Source organism: Crocodylus siamensis, chromosome 7 (genome assembly GCF_052110815.1).
Source record: "Crocodylus siamensis isolate JL-2025a chromosome 7, ASM5211081v1, whole genome shotgun sequence".
Classification (NCBI taxonomy): Eukaryota; Metazoa; Chordata; order Crocodylia; family Crocodylidae; genus Crocodylus; species Crocodylus siamensis.
The window spans coordinates 33,511,509-33,531,711 of NC_143401.1; the positions used below are offsets into that span (position 1 = coordinate 33,511,509).

General features: G+C 41.0%; 1 protein-coding gene across 3 annotated transcripts in view; it reads left to right on the forward strand.

Moving 5' to 3' along the window:
- ANXA11 (annexin A11) overlaps positions 1–20,203 on the forward strand; it is a 53,924-nt gene that overhangs the window by 19,469 nt on the left and 14,252 nt on the right. For 2 of the 3 annotated variants that reach the window (XM_090058504.1, XM_090058505.1), the window contains exons 2-12: positions 4,025–4,087; positions 5,554–5,666; positions 9,878–10,264; positions 11,043–11,130; positions 11,554–11,648; positions 13,692–13,805; positions 15,044–15,134; positions 15,302–15,381; positions 15,476–15,532; positions 16,563–16,656; positions 18,989–19,084. In XM_090058504.1, coding sequence (XP_089914630.1) covers positions 4,033–4,087; positions 5,554–5,666; positions 9,878–10,264; positions 11,043–11,130; positions 11,554–11,648; positions 13,692–13,805; positions 15,044–15,134; positions 15,302–15,381; positions 15,476–15,532; positions 16,563–16,656; positions 18,989–19,084 — 1,270 coding nt within the window. In that variant the 5' untranslated portion in view covers positions 4,025–4,032. Of the gene's footprint in view, positions 1–781; positions 851–4,024; positions 4,088–5,553; positions 5,667–9,877; positions 10,265–11,042; positions 11,131–11,553; positions 11,649–13,691; positions 13,806–15,043; positions 15,135–15,301; positions 15,382–15,475; positions 15,533–16,562; positions 16,657–18,988; positions 19,085–20,203 lie in introns of those variants that run through there. The other variant, XM_090058506.1, reaches the window with a different exon arrangement.

Below are 20,203 nucleotides of genomic sequence, written 5' to 3' on the forward strand. Positions count from 1 at the left end.
ATTAAGGGATCCTAAAAGCATAGCATGACGGGCTCTTGGGTTTCTTAATAATTACTAAAAACTGTGGCTCTTACTAAAGGCTACTTGTTCTCCTTCAAATTTTAGTCACTATTGAACATGAAAACCAAATCGAAGCTAGTAATTTTGCAGTGCAAATCAAAGTTTTCTCCAGCTGTAGGAGCCAAAAGGTCTTAGGGATTTTTTTTCCCCATCTAAACAGTGCTCTGTGAATTAAGATGTGTCTGTATCTCGGAGTATAAATACTGTAACATAAAAATCACTCCTCCCCTGATGGATCTTGATCCTACAAATTGTTTTGTATTCTTAGTTTTTGAAATTTTTTGAGAAGTAGCATATGTGAAAGAAGAGGTAACTGGGCATATCTACGCAAGACTTTTAATGTGAAGAAGACTCATTCTATTGCACACTAGTATGGCAGGCAAAACCTGTGCTAATGTGTAATTGCCCAGTAGGTTTAGTCTAATGCGCATTAATGTCACTAAAAACATTCATCTGCACAAATGTGCAGTAGCACCAGTTTACAGTGTATTAAGTTTGCATCTGTTATTACAGGTGCAAACTTAATACTCTGTAATTATGGTGCATTAATGAATATGTAGATGTGCTCATTGTCTACACCTGCTATAGTTATCCCTTAGTTGGTGCTGATCTGGGGTTTGTTTTTAGCTGAATAGTTATTTTTGTACCTTGAGCATTAGGATTAATGTACTCAAGCCTTTTTTGCTTTCTTGATGCAGCAGTCTTCTAATGTGCAAGTCCCTGAGTGGAGGAGGAGACATGGTCATGAGAGGAGGACATGATAGGACCTTGATGCCAGCCTGACTGAAAGGTGTTTAATTTAAGAGCATTACAGTAGAATTCACTTGTTGCTTCTTTTGATAACATTTCTGATGAAAACAAATCTATTTGAAGTAAGAAAAGATCTTGGCCACAGAATTTGTATCTTGGCCCAGTCCTTCTGCAGTGTTTTGATATGCTTGGCTCTGGGTATTTAGCATGGAACATAAAGATCAAGATGACCAGCTGTTTTGAGTTCAGATCTGAAACATGCCTCCAAAATTTGAGGAAGAACAGATTATTGTGTTTGTCAACTTTAATATGACAGAGGTCTGAGTAGCTAAGCTGAAGTATCTGTGGCTATGGTACCTGGTTGGAGCTCAGAGGTAGCTAGAGCGTGAATGACTGGGCTCATAGTGTGAAGAGGAAATCAGAACTTAAGCCTTTTTTCAGGCGCAATTTTAGAGTGCAGGAAAAGCCTTATGTTGGGAGATTGATAGGTGAAGAAGGATTGTTGATAGACAGGAACTGAGACAGTAGTTTGCCTTTCTCATGCTGAGTACCAAACTGAGAATGCACATTCCTATGTTTCTAGTTTGTTGAACAGATTTCCTTGTGTAGCGACAACAAGGGGGTTATCTGTGTTGTGTTTGTTTCCCTGCTAATTATAATCAGAGAATTTCCTTACTTTTTGCTTTAAGTTAAATGAGTATCAGCTATTCAAAATATAGTCAGGCCTTTGAAATGAGGTTGAAAGTATATCCGGTTCTGACATTGTCACTTTTTATGATTTTCTAAACCTGAGGATTTCTTCCATATCCCTGTTGCTGTGTGAAGGTTCCACACAAACCAGAGAAGAAAATGAGTGTGACTATGCAGAAGGAATAGTGGAACTGAGGCTGCAGACAAACATCACATTTAAAGGGCTTCAAAGTGCAGCTGCACAAAAAAATGGAGTACTCCAGATGTGGAAAGAGGTACATCTTCAGATGTGGAAAGATGTACATCCTCCATGTCACGCCTCCCTTGCTGGAATGCTTCAGAATTATTGGGGGTCCAGGCTGGGTGTTCATCCATGGGGTAGGAACAGAACTGATGTTGGCAAACTCTCCTGTCTGCTCTGTCTTCATTGTCTTGCAACACCTCCGTGATGGAAGCAGGAGACCAGTTGCAGAGTGGTATGTGGGGATGGGGCTGGGGAGCAGGAAGCCCAGTTCTGGCAGGGCGTGCACAGGCCTAACAGAGTGGCAGGGCACTCAAGGTAGTGGTGACTTCTGGCAGTTGGTACTGCTGGTGTAGATGTATGGCTACAGTGACCGCTGTTATTTTTTTCTGCCCCAGCCACCCCACCTTCATTCTTCTACTGGAGGTACTGTGGAGCATGTGGTCTCCTGGCTCCACAGGGACCACTCCAAGAGAGTGGAGGCACAGTGCACAGAAGAGTGATCACTAACAGTCTACTCCTGCTTTCTCCATCCCCATCTGTCATGAGTGGGGTGGGTGGAGCAGAGCACTGTGGGATGCTGGTGGACCTAGGGTTCTCCTGTTGCATTCCATAGAGCAGGGGTAGTGAGCCAACATGCGGCACGTCACAACTGGCACTTGCAGTCTCTGTGTGTTGCATGTGTCAGATTGGAGAGGGAGTTGGGAACACTGTGTCAAGCAGGGAGCACAAGGCACAGAGGAGACAGCATAACAGCAGATTGGATTGAGGGAAGCAGATCAGAGTGGCACTCAGTGAGAGTGCTGGGCTTACTCTGTGGCACCTGCCAAAAAAGATTGGACCCCACTTCCATAGCGTGTCCATGTATAACAAGAAGCACTTTGTTTCAAAGTGCTTCTAAATTGTACCTAATCCCAATGGGGTCACTTATGGAGTGCCTCAGTTGTTTATGGAGCATTTCAAATATTATGTGCGTCTGTCTGGCTCACTGTTTGAAGCACTTCAGAGGCATTTGAAATGTTTCAAATATGGCTTCTGTCTGCACCCTGAATAGATACAAAATGCTGTCTAATATTCAGAGCAAACAGACGTATCTCTCCTATTTTTTCTTTTAATCCATTGAAGAAATACTTGCAGTTAAAGAAGGTAAGATACAGGTCTTTTCTTCTTTTTAATCAGTAGTGGCCTTTCCTTTTATTCTTCTGCTGAGAATGCAAGTTAGGGGGAGTGTAACAGCAGGAATGGTTAAATTGACCTCATGTGTTTAGTTCTGAATTTCTTTGAGGACCTGGTAAGTTAAGACCCCAAATAATTTTATGTTAATAGAGTTTGCGTGAGGAGCAGCAAGTTATCTTAGAAGCAAAACAATGACATGAGAATTATTGAGCATTTTGGGTTTTGATGGAGCATATGGTTCTGGTAAGCTGAGATGGGGCATGGTGTGCTGTATTTGAGTTGGTGCCCTATGTATCCAAATTTATTCTAAGCTTTATGGGAGAGGAGGGGAAGAGATGCTCTTTGCAGTGGCTTTACAAATGGACTGGCTTATTTTCACTGGGTTGTTTCTTTTCCCCTAAAGAAGTGACTTTTTTTTTTTCAGTCCTACTGGAACATTCTCAGCACTTTCAATGTATTTCTTGATGATAACTGGGGACGCTGCTCCTGCAGCCAGGAAGGATAAAGAACAAACCAAGTGTGGTTAAAAACTGATACAGTTGATTTTAAATATTTTATGAAATACAGAGAAAGATAAATGTACAAGAAAAAGCCACGTGTATCAATGTGCTTCTGTTAGTCTGAGCTTTTCCAAAGATTTCTTTATCACCAGTTATGATGCCTAGTTGCCATAGAAATGTTTCAGCAAGACTATTAACAAATGGGTAGTTTACTGTTGCAACAGGAGTCTCTTGGCTCATTGACACCTCATGATAGACTAGAAATTTAAAATCAGTCTGTAAATATGGCATAAAAATAAGTCTACAAGATTCTGTGTGTCCAGAAACCGTGACTAAGGAATGTGTACACAAAATATGGGACTGAATCCTTACCTGTCATTTAAGAATGTTGTCTTGCAATTTCAGGGTCAGTGATTTTTTTTTTCCCCCTCCTTCCCTCCTCCCCACACTTGTGCTTTATTCAGTTTGTATTGTGTGTGTGTGTGATACTAACTAGACCATTTTGAAAATGTATCCTGTTAAATGTATTTGAGGAATATAAGGTAGTAAAGTATGAAAAATGTGTAGATAGCATCACACTCTTTCTTTCTTTCTTTCTTTTTTTCAGGTTTAACCATGAGTTACCCAGGCTATCCTCCTCCAGCAGGTGGATATCCACCAACAGCTCCAGGTAAATGGTCATTAGTGTGGATTGTTTAGATGAAGTAGAAAAAAGAAGGGATTTGAACGACTCTTCAAACTGGGATATAGGAAGAGATTACTTGCATTGTTGAGTTTGTGTTTTCTGCTGTCACAGGCTATCCTGTCATAAAATGATCGATCTCCACATGTCAAATCTTGTGTATATGTGTGTTTAAAGATCTATGTAGCTTATATAAGTTTTTCTAAATCAGTACCTGTTAAAGCTGGAGTGGTAAATTGGGGTATAAGAAATTAAACCTCCCTCATATTTTAAGTCTCTTCTGGTTTGGCCAAAATGTCCATGAAAGGAGAAAGGAAAGAGGAGATGCATTCTCTCCGAAGAGCCTAAAGTCCTGACAGCTGCTTCCCATGCCTTCCTGGGTGCCAGGCATCCCTATTCAGCTGGCTGCCAGCTTCCAACTTCCCCCAGGAACCCATTACAGGAGTTAGGCATACTTGGTATGAAAATATGCATCACATCAAAAACTGAAAATGTTAGTGTCAACATTTAAAAAAAAAAGAAAAAAAAGGCCTGGATTTCCTATTGAGAGCTGAGAAAATTAGATGGGGAAGAGTAATCTGGGTGTCCAGTTTTGTTGTTATGAAGGAACCTCTTTTACAGAGAATGGGCACTTTGTATTTTTTGCAAACCCAGACCATTTTAAGGTGTTTCACACTGAGGACTCCAAGGCCAGGGTGCCCAGCATCACATAGAATTTGTGAAAAATCTTGATCAGAATCAACAGCTAGCAAGGAATAACGTCCCTTTTCTCAATCCAGTACCATCAGTACAGGAAGTATAAAATGGGTAAGGGGATCTGGTTGAATGTTTTGGGGGTACTACATTATTTGAGGCCAGTAAATTGCATAGAATACAGAGCTTTGATTAAAAAAAAAGTAGTCAATACTTACCATGAAATGTAGCAAAGCAGTGGACACAGCTTATCAAAGGGAGACAGCTTCCAACAGTGTTGCTGCAATGGTAGTAAAGGGTCTTGAAGTATCTTTGCAACAGGGGATGAACTTGTATATTATTTGATAACGAAGGGATAAAAACAGATCATTAAATTGCCAGAATTTCAAAGTGTGTCAGAATGTCCTTCTAATAAAACAACCAATTAAGTGAATATCATATTAAACATTAAGCTTCTTCTGGTAAAACTGTGTTGTTGAATTTATTGTTCTCAGATATGAAGCTTCTTGAACTATACTTAAGTTTGTTTTTAATCATGGCCTTAGTGATCTAAGGATGTTTAACCCATTACCATATTACATACATCTGGTGAAGCACACTGGTGATTAGCTACTATCTTGCAAGTCCTCTTGTTAGTTTATTTTTCCTCTTGCTTGGACTACCATTGTTATCAGAGGTTATCAGTAGAAATGTAAGTATCAATTAACAGACTAAAAGAATGTTTATATTTTTGGTATGTGAACTCTGTGTGATGATTTCAGGTAGTAATCCCTGGGGTGGCTCTGCCTATCCTCCTTCAAATCCACCACCAATCGGACTGGAAAATGTTGCCAGTTATTCCAGCCAGTTTAATCCAGACTACGTTGCAGGGATGGTGAGTACAATGCTACTTGTTATACTTCAGATATGATCTACTTAAGTGTGAACCTGTGTTTCCAACATAGGAGTAAGAACAGTTGGGTACGTTTTCAGTATTTGTGTCTGATACAGGAAATACAAGAGTAGACCATTGGCTGAAACGTTACAGGTTGCAACATTGCAAGCTAAACTAGGTTGGGATGTAGTTTAGTTTGCAACAGTGCAAACTCATTTAACTCTTCCCAGCAAAAAAATAAACCAACCCATGTATATGTTATGTGTTATGCTATTAAGCCACAAAAAAGGGAAATTTTTGTCATGTGTTCTTGTTCTTGGACTGCAAAAACAGGAAGGAGAAGTCTGAATAGTGCATGTGTAGGTGGTTAACTTGTTTGCACTGGCAAACTCTATTCCAGTTTTATTTTTACCCAACTCTTTAACCAGTCTGAATGAGGAAGGCAGTAAATCAGTGACTTAGCTGAGGTTATAACACGAGAGAGTGGCTCATTCCCTGATGGGAATCAAGGATCATCCTCTAGCACACCCATTCTCACAACCAATGAAGTCTCTCCACTTATGAAGTGTATGTGAAGAGAAACCTAGAATGTGATTTTTTTTTTTTTTTTTTTTTCTCGTGAGGTTGCTCAGAATAGGAACTGCTGGGGAGTTTAATTTTTTTATAAGCAGTCTTGTTACAGTGTGTGTACAATGCAGCAGTTTTTCCCCCCCAGGCATTTGTATCGCAAATGCATTTATTATGTGTGGACATTTGATAGCTAGCAGTTTAAAATAAGTATGCAGTAGTATTAGCAGCATGGAAATGACTTGGGGGGGGGGAAGCAATTCTAGCTTTGGTTATGCTAGTGGGGAAAAAAACAACTGCATGTAAGTATTGTACAATCACTGCAAAGTCCTTCATCACAGAGGACAGCTCAAGTTCACTAATTCTGGAAATATGAGATTGCATACTGAAAGTAAGCACTTTTCCTGTAATTTCTGCAGACTTCTATCCATGTGACCAAGTGTGCCAGAGACTGAACTGTAGGAAGATTCTACCACTTAATACCAAAGGCAAAAGCACATTACTTCTTCTGTCTTATAATTAATCTGCATTAAACTTAATGATTATGCAGTAGACAACCATGATCTGAGAGGGAATTGTCCTGTAGTTTTAGTTTAGAAACTTTTATTTTTAATTGGCTAACACTTGAATAGTAAGGACTGCAGGGCTGCTGGTGCTGGCTGTCCTAGACACTGGAATATAATGCTGGAGACACTGGCTTTAATGCTGGAGACCTGACTATGGTGCTGCAAGGTAAAAACATGTAGAGAGGTAGTGAGTGAAGAATAGGTGATGTGCTGTAAGTTCATACCTTCACTAATTTTGTGTTTGTCTGTCCATAAGTTTTGCTTCCTGCAGTAGAGGAGCTTGCAATAAGAGTGCATTAGGAGTATGTGCAATGGTTCTTTCTTTCTTTTTTTTTTTAACTTGGTTACTGGTCAGTGTTTCTTTTGAGAGAATAATTCAAGAAAAGCTTGGGTCTGTCCTGGCTCTGGCTTAGGGGCTTGTAGCTAGAAGCTTAGATCAAAATGTTGTGCGTTCAAAGCTGGGGGTGCCTTCCTATTACCCTAAGGCTATAGAAAAGAGCAGGGAGAAAAGGAGGGGTGTAGTACTCTATGTCAAGAAGCAATACACCTCGTGAATGGGCGGGGTGGGGTCAGAAGAGGGGCTGACTGAGATGCTCTGGGTAAGAATACAAGGGGGTTGTGGGAAAAGGGGCTTAATGGTGGGTGTCTATTACAGAGTGCCCAACCAGGGGGAAGAGCTGGACTGGGATTTTTTAGGACAGCTTGTGAAGGCTGTCAAGTCAGGAGATGTGGTAGTTATGGGTGACCTGAACTACCCAGACATCTGCTGGGAAGAGCAGTCAGCTAGGTCTGACCACTCACGTAGATTCCTAGCTGAGATACAGGACCTCCACCTAACTCAGGAGGTGCACAGTCCCACCAGGGGAAATGCCCTGCTGGACCTGGTCCTTGCCACAGGCGATGACCTGGTGAGGGAATTGCAGGTTCTCGGCCACCTGGGTGATAGCAATCATTGCCTGCTGGAATTCACTATCCAGCACAGGGTGTCAATGGCTAGCAGTAAAGCGGAAGTCCTTGATTTCAGGAGGCCCAACTTCAATGAGTTAAGAAGACTAGTACAAGAGGCATTGGGATCCCGAAGCTTTGGGGAGATGGGAGTCCAAGACGGGTGGTCGTTCCTCAAGGAGACAGTCCTCCAAGCCCAAAGGGAGTCAGTCCCAATGCATACCAAGCGGGGTAAGAGTTCTAAAAAGTCCCTATGGCTCAGCAAGGGCATTCAGGAATGCCTGAGGGCTAAAAAGGTGGCATACATCCGATGGAAGCAAGGGGCTATTATCAAAGAGGATCACATCTCTGTTGCTTGAGGCTGTAGGGCAGCTGTTAGGAAGGCCAAGGCTGAGATGGAACTGGGGCTGGCAACCAGGATTAAGGATAACAAAAGGTCCTTTTTCAAATACATAGGGAGCAAGAAGAAGGCACTGGGTAATGTAGAGCCCCTGCAGGATGCGCTTGGCAATCTAATGATTGCTGCAAGCGAAAAAGCGGACCTCTTTAACAAATTCTTTGTCTCCATTTTTCTGATCAGGGACTGGGACATCTCCCCCACTGGGAGTACAGAAGGGCTTGGAGGAGGCACTGCCAGGCCCAAGGTTAGGGATGATGTAGTTAGGGAACTCCTGGAGGGGCTGGATGTATTCAGATCAGCAGTCCTGGATGCTCTTCCATCTAAGGGTGCTGAGGGAAATGGTGGTGGTCATTGCAGGGCACCTGGCATGGCTATAGGAGTGCTCATGGAGCTCTGGTAAGGTGCCAGATAACTGGAAAAAGGCCAATGTGGTCCTAATTTACAAGAAAGGAGGACCAAGGTAACTGTAGGCCTGTCAGTCTTACCTCAGTTCTGGGGAAGATCTTTGAGAAAATTATCAAGGAGCACATCTGCGAGAGACCAGCAGGCTCAGGGGGAACCAACATAGGTTTATTAAGGGAAGATCCTCTCAGACTAACCTTATTTCCTTTTACCTGGAAGGATGTGGGCAGTGGGGTTCCTCAGGGTTCAGTCCGCAGCCCCGTACTGTTCAACGTCTTTATCGATGACTTGGATGAAGGGGTGGAAAGCATGTTGTCGAAGTTCAGTGATGACGCCAAGATGTGTGGAGAGATGGGCACACCAGAAGGGAGGGACAGAATCCAGCTAGACCTGGACAGGTTACAGAGGTGGGCAGATGAGAATAGGGTGGAATTCGATGTGAACAAGTGCAGGGTGCTGCATCTAGGGAGAAGGAACCAGCAGCATACCTATAGGCTGGGGAACACTCTTCTCATCAGCACAGAGGTGGAAAGGGATTTTGGAGTCATTGTCAACTCCAGGTTGAACATGAGCTGCCAATGCGAGGAAACTGTCAGTAAGATTAACCGCACCTTGTCATGCATCCACAGATGCATCACAAGCAGATCCAGGGAGGTGATCCTCTGCCTCTATGCAGCATTGGTCAGGCCACAGTTGGAGTACTGTGTCCAGTTTTGGGCGCCGCACTTCAAGAGAGATGTGGCTAGCACTGAGTGGGTCCAGAGGAGGGCCACTCGCATGACTGGGGGCAGCAGGGCAGGCCATACAAGGAGAGACTAGAGGGTCTGAACCTATTCTGTTTCCACAGGAGAAGACTGAGGGGGGATCTGGTGGCTGTCTACAAATTCACTGGGGGGGGGGGGGGGAGGTCAGCAGGTAATAGGAGATGCCCTGTTCCCCCAGGCACCACACGGAGTAACTAGAAATAATGGCCACAAATTGATAGAGAGCAGGTTCAGGCTTGACATCAAGAGGCACTACTTTACGGTTAGGGAGGCTAGGACCTGGAACCAACTTCCAAGGGAAGTGGGGCTCGCTCCTACCTTGGGGGTCTTTAAGAGGAGGCTAGATGGACACCTGACTGGGATCGTATGACTCCAGCATCCGTTCTTGCCCAAGGCAGGGGGTTGGACTTGCTGATCTGCTTAGGTCCCTTCCGACCCTAGCTACTATCATACTTTCACAGACACAAAACATGGTTTTCTTTGTGCTGCATTAGTCCCTATAAATGATCTGAAACATACTATTGAAAATCAGCATCTAATACATCTTAATCTGCTTTAACATTGCAGGCATCCAATATGTCAGGAATCTTTGGAGGTGCTAATGTTCCACCCAGCATATATCCTCCTGCAGCAGGTGGCTATCCTCCTGTTCCCCAGGGGGGCTTTGGACAGCCTCCACCAGGACAGCAGGCTTCTTATGGAATGTACCCACCACCAGGAGGAAACCCACCATCAGGAATGCCAGCTTATCCGGGATACCCTGGCCAGCCTTTGCCAGCTCCAGGGCAGCCACCAGTGACCTATCCAGGGCAGCCACCAGTGACCTATCCAGGGCAGCCACCAGTGCCACTACCTGGGCAGCAGCCAATGCCAAGTTATCCATCAGGCCCACCTGTGAATCCCTCTGTGCCTCCTTATTCAGGATCTACCATGCCTACAGTCATGCCTGGAACAGTAAGGACTTCAGTGTTTTACTCTCACTCCATTGCATGTTTTCTCTGCATAAACCAGAAGCTATCAAGACTAGAACTGGATATATGAGCAAAGGAAAATGATAGGCTCATTTCAGGTGGAAACACTACAAGTATAGACTGACTGAAAATAAACCTCATTTCACCCAACTGTCCAAAATAAAATTCCAGGGGCAAGTTTTAAATCTTGATTACATCAAACTTTTTCTAGCAGTAACTTCGAGGCAGATGCAGTGTCTTGTCCCCCCTGAATTTTCTTATTGTTGGGATAAGAGTGAATCAGCTAGCAGTGGTGTACTGACAGGGGAGTGGGAGGGTGCTATGGCACCTGCCAGGGTGGGGGTGTGCCGGCCAGGCTGACATGCTGTGGTGCCTCCTGCATTTGGTGCATACACTTGGGTTGTACGCTTCTTTACCTGTTATGGACGGAAATTCCTGCCACTGCCCCTCCTCCAGTGTCTGGTGTGCCATGAAGTTAATTTCCCTTCAAAAATGTCATGGGCCAAGAGAGGGGGCTCTGCACCCTGCTTGAATTGTCCCCAGGGGGTGGAGGGTTGAGCAAATGCAGGCATTGGTCTCTGGGAGCCAGAGACCCATGGTACATCACTGTCAGCTAGTTAAATTTAATTGCAATTTTATATGCTCATTTCCAGACAAGGGAAATAGCAAGAGACAGGTTAGTAATGATAGTTACTTTTCCTGAGTTGTAAAATACAATTTTCTAGTTAGTCAGTGTCTAACATGCTGTTATACTTATTTAGCATAGACCACGAGGCACAATCACTGATGCACCAGGATTTGACCCCCTGAGGGATGCAGAAGTCTTGAGGAAAGCAATGAAAGGATTTGGTGAGTTGTCTGTGGGTTTATAGTTTATGGTGAAGGTAGAATAGCAGTATTGTTTGCCATTTCTCATTGTTATATGTGCAAAGAATGGAACTCCAAGACAATCCTCCGTTCTTGAAACAGAACTTTTATCTGTGTTAGTCAATTAGGATAAAACATAGGTGTAACCAACATTATGAGTCTGTTTATATTTCTTTCCATGGTACTGGCAGTTGAGATTGGGATTAGCTCACTTGGATTATCATAGGTTGATTTAGTAGCGTATGCTCCTACATGATATATCCAAGGGTACAATTCAGCTCCATTTGAAGTCAAAGGGAATTTATCGTTTGACGTTGGTAGGAACAAAATCATAGCTTAGTAGAATGTACTGGTTCTAAAAATGTCATATACTGTTCACTGCATGTCGTATATGTGTGCTTACAGGAACTGACGAGCAGGCAATAATAGATTGTCTTGGAAGCCGTTCAAGCAAGCAAAGGCAGCAGATCATCCTGTCCTTCAAAACGGCTTATGGAAAGGCAAGTATTTCACCATAGCAGAGTGCAGATTAAAAAGAGGCTTGCTTCCATCTACTGCATTTTCTTTATCAGTGAAACAAATGGTGCCGGTGCCTGAAAAAAAGCAGCGAGAATTAAACAGTGGTGACATAGTTCACATGGGAAGACTGCCATTGACTGGTCGCCCCCATTCAGTGTTCTGGCTGTCCACCTTTCTTCCACCTTGTAATCCAGTTACGTGGTGTAGTTTTCTATGCTGTTTGTCTTTATTGTTTGATTATTACAGTCTATTACATTTGAAGGGGTTTTTTTGTAAAAGTGTTCCCTGGAATTAGTACAGAAAAACCTGGATCATTTATATGCAGGGAGTTCACAGCACATTTAATTCACATCAGGTTCCTGAATTAGGGGCAAGTTGCTTAGCTGTTTTCTGCAGTTTTTACTTCAAGTTTACACTTTGATTAGCTGGAGCTCGTTAGTGGTCATTCCATGCAGCTGATCAGAGAAACAATATCCTATGAAATGAAATCTGCAGCAAAGAGTTGGAACACCTCAGCAGTCCTGCACATGTTTGTTGCAGCTGTATATATCTCTTGATAGTTGGCAAAGTCATTTTTGCAAGGGATTTAGGTACTTACCTCAGTGAAGCATCCTCATCTTGTTATATGGTATCCTTAAATCACAAGAATTTCACATAACTGATCCTTGAACATGAAAAATGTTCTCAAGGCTGTGAGAATTGACTTGGGTCAAGGAAGCCTTTTGATTGAAGTTAAATATCTCTGTATAGTTAATGTTAAATTAGTTATTTGATTACTTGACTTTGTTAGTGAATAAGGCCCCCTCTAAATGTTATAGGTATTGCACAGTTAACTGGCTCCCGGAGATCAGCGATGTGCACAAAGTAGCTACACTCCATAAAAAGCTCCAACCATCTATAAAGTTAGACCTCAGAAATGCATGCTAACATTACAGGTGGTGTTTGCACATGAAGCAGGGTCTCCCCTGAGGCTGGGAGCCCTGCCAGCTGACAGGGGTGCACCATGCTTAGTGTAAGACCCCTGAGCTCTAGAGATTGCAGTAGCTGTGATCCCCAGAGTCCAGGGGTTTCCCACACCCCTGAGCCCTGTGGATTGTAGCAACTGCAGTCCACTGGGCTCAGGAGTGTGGGAAACCCCAGGACCCTGGGAATCGCAGCTGCCTTGATTGATAAGGCTTGGGGGTGCAGGGAACTGCCAGAACTGGAGGATCACAACTTGCAGTGATCTCCTCACCCTGAAGGTATGTGAACCCCTGGGGTCAGAAGGATTGCTGCAGGGGCTTGGAGGGTCTGGGGAGCAGATTGCCTCAACTGGGGTATGTTGGGCTCCTAGCCAAGGAAGCTTGCTTCTTTCCCATGCAGGGGGAGCCTGGGATCAGGCTTCCCCTACACCAGCAATAAGGCACAATGAGATTTAATACACGATCCCACAAACATGCACTGGATCCCTTGCACGTGTAGTGGGGCCTAAAATTAAGAAAAATGTCGTTTAGAGTGTGGTCTGACAGTCGGTAAAAATGTGCTAGAATTGGGGTGATCTACAGCTGATTCACTCTAACTCTTGTCTCTCTGCTCCACTGCAAGTGGAAGCTAAACTCTTTTCATTTAAAACCTTTTTGAGTCAAGTTTTATAGTTACATTAGGTTGGTTTCTACTATATTGGTAAAAAAAAGTAGACAGATGAAATGCTTGCATCTGTTAAGCCAGTACATTCTCCCAAATAACGAGTCTTTTCTCTGTTAGAGTAGTTTAGTGTTAGCATTGTTTCATAGATGACCAGTGTTGCCAATGGGAGGGCAGAACTCCATGCTGCCACTGCCTCCCGCTGTTGCTGGGCACTGCTCTGGCCAGGTGACAGCCCTGCACCCTGCCATCAGCACAGAAATCTGGGGGCACATGTGCCCCATCCTCTCCATGCCCCTCCTATGCATCGCCTATCAATTTGTCCACAGTGCTAAACTACAACAATTTGGTGTTAGTATTTGTTAAGCCACGCAGTCACTTTTTGTTTTGTTTTCAATCAGGATTTGATCAAAGATCTTAAATCTGAACTCTCAGGCAACTTTGAGAAGACAATCTTGGCAATGATGAAGAGTCCTATAATGTTTGATGCTTATGAAATAAAGGAAGCTATAAAGGTTTGTTTGGGAAATTAAACTTTTAATATGACAGGAGTTGTTTGAGCTGATGTCATTTCAGTTAATAAAAATGAGTCCGGCATGCTTAAATCCACTCCATAAATTTGTCTCTGGATTGTGTCTCATTGTGGTTTATATCTCATCTCTTAAGTTGATAACAAAGTGAATCCATTCCTGAACCTGTTTCCATAGAATACATTCACCACATAATATTATAGACTCAAGTTGGAGCAGAAATCAAGAGCTGAATTCTAATCCTGATTCTGTCATTACCTTGCTGTCTGTGTTGGTAAGCTGCTAAAGCCAGCATTTTAAAAATCATCTACTATCATGCAGCACCCAGCTTGAAGCATGTTGGGCCTAATTTGGAAAGCCACTGAACACTATTTTGTACATCCAGTTTCCTTTGAAAATTAGGTCCCTAGATATGTTCACTCCAAAAAATTACCTATTGCTTTCAAAACTTTTGGCTAACCTTTAACCACAGTTTCCTCCTTCAGCAAAATTGGAACATGTTTTCCCATCTCATTATATATTTCCCATTGGAATCATTAAACTATGCAAAACATTGTAATAGTAGCAGGTATTTTTATCTCAAATAAATCCAGTGTTTTAGAAACATATTTTTCATCCCAAAACAATATTTTAAAAATTAAAACTTCACATATATGAAAAATTTCTGTTTCAGATTGGAAACTGAAATAATAAACACTTAAATTTCTATGTTTATTAGTACCTTTTATTTATATATATATATATATATATATATATATATATATAAAAATTTCTCAGCTGCAGAGGAAAAGCAGGTTGTTCAAGGAGATGAAACAATAGTTAATAAAATTAACAGCACTCAGAAATCTATAGTTCTTTAGAACTATATAATTTTTCTGAAATATATTTAAAACTGCATTTCTAAAATATATATTTGCTATAAATCAAATATATAAACATCTTTAATAAAATATGACACTTGGATCACTTTTATGCACTTACCTGTTTTTGATTTTTGTTCACTTGTTTTTTTTGTTTTGGGGAGGGGGGTGTTTAATTTTCTCAGGGAAAATCGTCCTTTTGATTTCTGTATTCTGAAGTTCTATATTACAAGTGATGTGAAGTGTTCAGGTTAGCTATTTCTTACAGTATTTCTTTATGTTTTGTATCATCCTTGGTTTGATAATATCTCAAGTGCTTGTGTATATGTTTATTTTTCTCCTTTTCCCCTACTCTTTTTATAGGGTGCTGGCACAGATGAAGATTGTCTAATTGAAATCCTAGCTTCTCGCAGTAATGAGCACATTCAAGAACTCAGCAGGGCATACAAAACAGGTTGGACTTTCTACTGTCTTAGATTTTTTCTGATCTGCTGCCAGAACACATTTTCATAATAGAAATATAAAACAAATTTGAGGTGTACACTAGGTATTTCAGGCTTTAATTACCATCTACTTAAGAAATGAGCAGCTGGATATAATAACTGTATATCTGTATTTCAGAATTCAAGAAAACTCTGGAGGAAGCCATAAGAAGTGACACATCTGGACACTTTCAGCGGCTTTTAATTTCACTTGCTCAGGTACTTGCATGTGTGCTTTGAGGTAACACTCATAACAGACTTTGGTTAACGACAAAGCAGATGTATTAATCTTGGTATATTTTATTTCTCACAGGGAAATAGGGATGAGAGTACAAATGTTGACATGTCACTTGTCCAAAGAGATGCTCAGGTTAGTAAGAAGTCTATCTCATCTTTGTATCTGAAGTTTTAGTTGAAGTTCCTGATGCATTTACTATGATATGTGCCACTAAAGCTGGGTAGACTGAGTTGTGACTAATTTATTTTTAGCCATTCTGTTATTACTACAAAATGTCATTGCTACTGTTGTTCAGTTGGATTCTGTAATAAATATTTTCTTTTGAGCCTTTTTAAATATTACTTCTAAAAAAAAGTAACTCCTGTTCAAGATGGTAGATAATTGATTTTAGGTTAGTAATTTCCTTTCTGCAACACATTTATGCCTAAAGAAAAAAACTGGACTGAATATCTGCCACCAGAAAATGTGTGGTCTGTTGGAGAAAGCCATTTCTGTTGGGGTGGGTTCAACACGCCTAAGTTTTTTAAATGCTTTTTCAGAGCAGAAGCAAATTGTTCTTCCCAACTGCTGCAGTATCTCTAGCTCAAAGCGTGTTAATTTGGGGGTTATGCAGCCAGGAGATGCTTTGATCTAATAATACGTTACCGTTTTATAATGTTTATTAACTGATTATCTAGGAGAAGTAAGCTCTTTATACCAAGGGAACCCTGGTATATTATAAATAGCAATATCACTTCTTTTCTGCAGGGGTGTATTTTGTCCTGAAGGTAAGAGAAGAAACACAAGCCTTTCAGGAAGTGTTGAAAAGCATCTTAGGATGAAACCTGAAACAAAACCATGTCACTGGCAAAATTTACTTGCGCTCACTTGAACAAATGAATGTTCTTTTCTTGGTGTAGGGTTCAGTCTGGAACTGTTGTGATGAAGCATTCAATGGAATGTATAGATACAAATAATAGTCATATTAATCCACCTAAAGACTAGAGCTAGTCCTACTCTAGCTAGTCCTACACTTCTGTTTAGTAGTAGTATTCAGAGGAAGGGATGAGTGTGAAAGGGGAAAAATATTGAAGTGCACAGATAACAGGTTTGTGACAGGAAAAGCCAGCTAGCCAGCTTAGGAAAAACCAACTAATGAAGTGTAATTCTCTTTTGTGTTTAGGAGCTATATGCTGCTGGAGAGAACCGCCTAGGCACTGATGAGTCCAAATTCAATGCCATTCTTTGTGCCAGGAGCAGACCTCACCTAAGGGCAGGTAATGGTATCTAGACTTCCTAAATGTGTGCTTAGGAACTTATGGTAAATAGATTTTGTTTTACTTTATGCCTCTCCTTGCATAAAGATAAAAATAGAGTGAATGTAGTCCTGAGTGTCATAGGAGGGTAATGATATTGCTTCTAAAAATGGTTTTCATTGTATTGATGACATTCCCTGAATAAGAGCAGGGGAGTCTCTTGGTCTGTCCTTCTCTCATTAAAAAAACAAACCAAAACCTAGTATAGAGGTTCATTTGTAAATAGTTCTTTTGTGAAACAGTTGCAAAGTTCTTGCTTTAATTATGGGTGTTTACATGTATGCATGCACGCACTCCTTTGTGACAGTCATATCAGTAATGTACAATTTTTCTTTACAAAGCTTGTAATTGTCATACACACTTCATGCTTCTTTTGAACTGCAAATACTGGGTGATCTTGGATAGGTTTGGGGTAGGTGAATTGTCTTTTAAATGCCACTATCAACTAGATTTCCTTCAGTTACCAAATTAATAGTGCCTCTGGTTCTGTACCTCAGCACAAGTTTTCTGCGTTCTCTCTTATTTAGAAATATTACCACCCTTGCTACCTGAGATACAGCTGCAGTGGTGTCAGGAATGGGGAAGAGCTTTAGAGTACACAAGTTGACACTAGTATCTAGCTTTTAATTACCACCCAGTCTGAGCAGGAGTGCCCTAATAATACCAACTATTGCTGCCACCTATTGATCAGAATGTAGCAGAATTTAATTTTAACATAAAGGCACAGGTACAGTGTTTCAGAACATCACTCTGATTTCAGATGAATTTTAGTATCTTTCATTCCCTCGTCCTCAGAATTAAAGTTTCATCCTGATCACTGAAAGTAGTCTTCTGCCACGAACAAGTCTCCCTTGTTCATGGTATAGAAAAGAAGTCTGTGTAGACACTTTAGACTTCATTTGTCATTTGGGTTTCTATAACAATGTGCCCAGGATAGATAAGAGATGCAGAGAAGAGGATCATTTTTTCATTCCTGATCATCCTAGGGAACATGTTGCTCACAAGCAAAAAAGCAGCAAGCAATTTACTGTAGCCTTAAAGATCAGCATTATCTGGTCTGTGTTGTCACACTTTTATAAAATGAATGGATAAGGGATTTGTGAGTAGGATATAAATCTTTTTGTACTGGGATTTTCAAAGGAGTCTTGCAGCGTTAGCTGTTAAGTTGCCAGTTCAAAGCCAGTCCTAACTGGCAAAGACTAAAAACTTGTTTCCATGTGACTAATAATTTCAAAGAGGTCAAAATGGAGAGTGAAGAATAAACAGTCTTCCTACAGCTGTGCATCTCAGTCTAGGAACAGACATGGCATTTGTCCCTGAACACATTGTGCTTGTGTTTTGTCTTGGAACAGAAATATCCCAGGATTGGCATGTACACATACCACACTTTTTAAAATGGGGTTTAGCAAGCAGTTAAATGCACTGCTGTTTTTCAGCTATTGATTCAATGTTGCAATCCTGGGATAACTGTTCAGATGTACTTTACCATGTTCTGGGATAAATTGTTACTACTTATCCCATAAACCTTTTTAGGATTTATCCTAGAACAATGGACTTGGATGCCTCTGATTGTGCTTTATCCTGGAATAAAATGACTTATCCCAGGACAAACGTGGCATCTGTTTCTCATCTCTAGGACAGAGTACAGATACACTGGCAAGACAACACAAATATATGACTGTTCATTTTTTAGCGTTTCTGTGGTTAAGGAAACACTTTGACCACCAAGATTATTAGTTCTCCAGCTTGAATGAGCATTCAATACAAACAGTAATTTAAAAAAATAAAGTTTTAAAAGATAAGTAAAAAATGGTTTATAATACAGGTGTTTTCTAAATCTTTTAGAAACAGTTTGACTCCCGTATATAAAACTGGCCACAGATACCTGTTCCATACATGCTGCAACACTAAATATAGTTCCTCCATTAGAGATGCTGTTTCCTATGTTTTTGAAGAAACAAAATCAAGATAGGGACATATAAGCCAGTACCTAGCTGCATATATTTAATCCTGCATGGGTAACTCTACAGGCAGGGCAGAAAAGAGTAAAAATATACAGCCTAAAAATGGGGCAGAACAAGTGGGTGATACCTCCTCAAAGGCCAGAGCTTAGGAAAAACTTTAGTGCATTAAAAATTAACATGCATACCAGGAAAGGATTTAAACTGAGTTCTATAATCAGTGTCATTTTAGAAGTAGCTTCCAAATATGAAAAGAATATACCTGCCCAGCATGCATCAAAGCCACCTCCCTTAAAGGGTTGATTGTTAAAAACTTCCTCTTTTCTATGTAGTTTTCAGCGAGTACCAGCGGATGTGTAACCGTGATATTGAGAAGAGCATATGTCGGGAGATGTCTGGGGACTTGGAAAGGGGCATGTTGGCAGTAGGTATGTTTCTCATTTTTGTTTGATATTTATATTAGTAGTTTTAGCAGTGATGATGGTGGTGGAATGAACTGCTTTTGTTTTGTTTTTTCTATATATTTTATATATCTTTATTTTTTAATGTATTTTTTTGGTACTGCAGAGGTTGCTTTTTATGAAGGTAACTCAACCTGTGTTTTCAGTTTTCTGCCTCCTTGTTGAGCTTTCTAGAGAAACTGCCTGCAGGTACTAAAACAAGACAAATAACTTGTGTGGGAAGGAAGGGTGAGGTTTCCTCTGAACAGCCTTGGGATTTAAAATGCATTAAACTAAAGGGTAATTATTTTCAGAAGAGCTAATCACTTTTAGGTGCTGCTGAAGTCTAAGAGACTTGGGTATCTTCAGTACTCTTGAACTTGCAGCCAAATATATCACTTAACCGTATGCTGCTAAATCCTTCCAGTTTGGCTATTGTATATTGATTTCAAGGGTAAGGATTGTATCAGAATACCATTGAAGTCCATAGAGAGTCTCCAAGTGATTTTCTTGGGCTTTGGATGAGAGCCCGTTTTGTTGAACAGCCATTTAGGTGGGTTAAACCTTCACAAATTAGAATAACTGTGCTTCCCCTCTGTAAAGGAGTTTGGTAAGTCTATTTTACTTTCACCTCTGCTTTGTTTTACCCCTTTTTAACAATTGCCTGTTATGAAACTGTTTTCCCTACCCTTTTTTTTTTTTCATTTAATGTGGTCTAGTGCTGACAGACTGGGACGCAATGATAAAAATGTATGGTCCGAGTCTGTTCTGGCTGAAATCAAGAGCAAAATGCCAGCTAGCTTGAATGATAGGAAACTCAGGTCACTTGTTTGTGCTATGATAAAATTGCAGGCTCATTTTATGAATGTTTCAAAAGTTACTTTCTGTTTAAAATATCCTGTTCAGTCCCTACCTCGTGCACAGATACTGCAAGTATCTTGCCTTCCTTTCCTAATAACAGATTTTTAAAATGTAGTTTTATGAGTGATTGCTCTCAGTATAAGTTAACTTTGCTTACATTTTTTTTCTTTTTGGCCAAGTTGTCAATACAATGGTCTTTGTACGGTCAAGAGAGTATAATCACAATGGGCATGTCAACACTGAAGG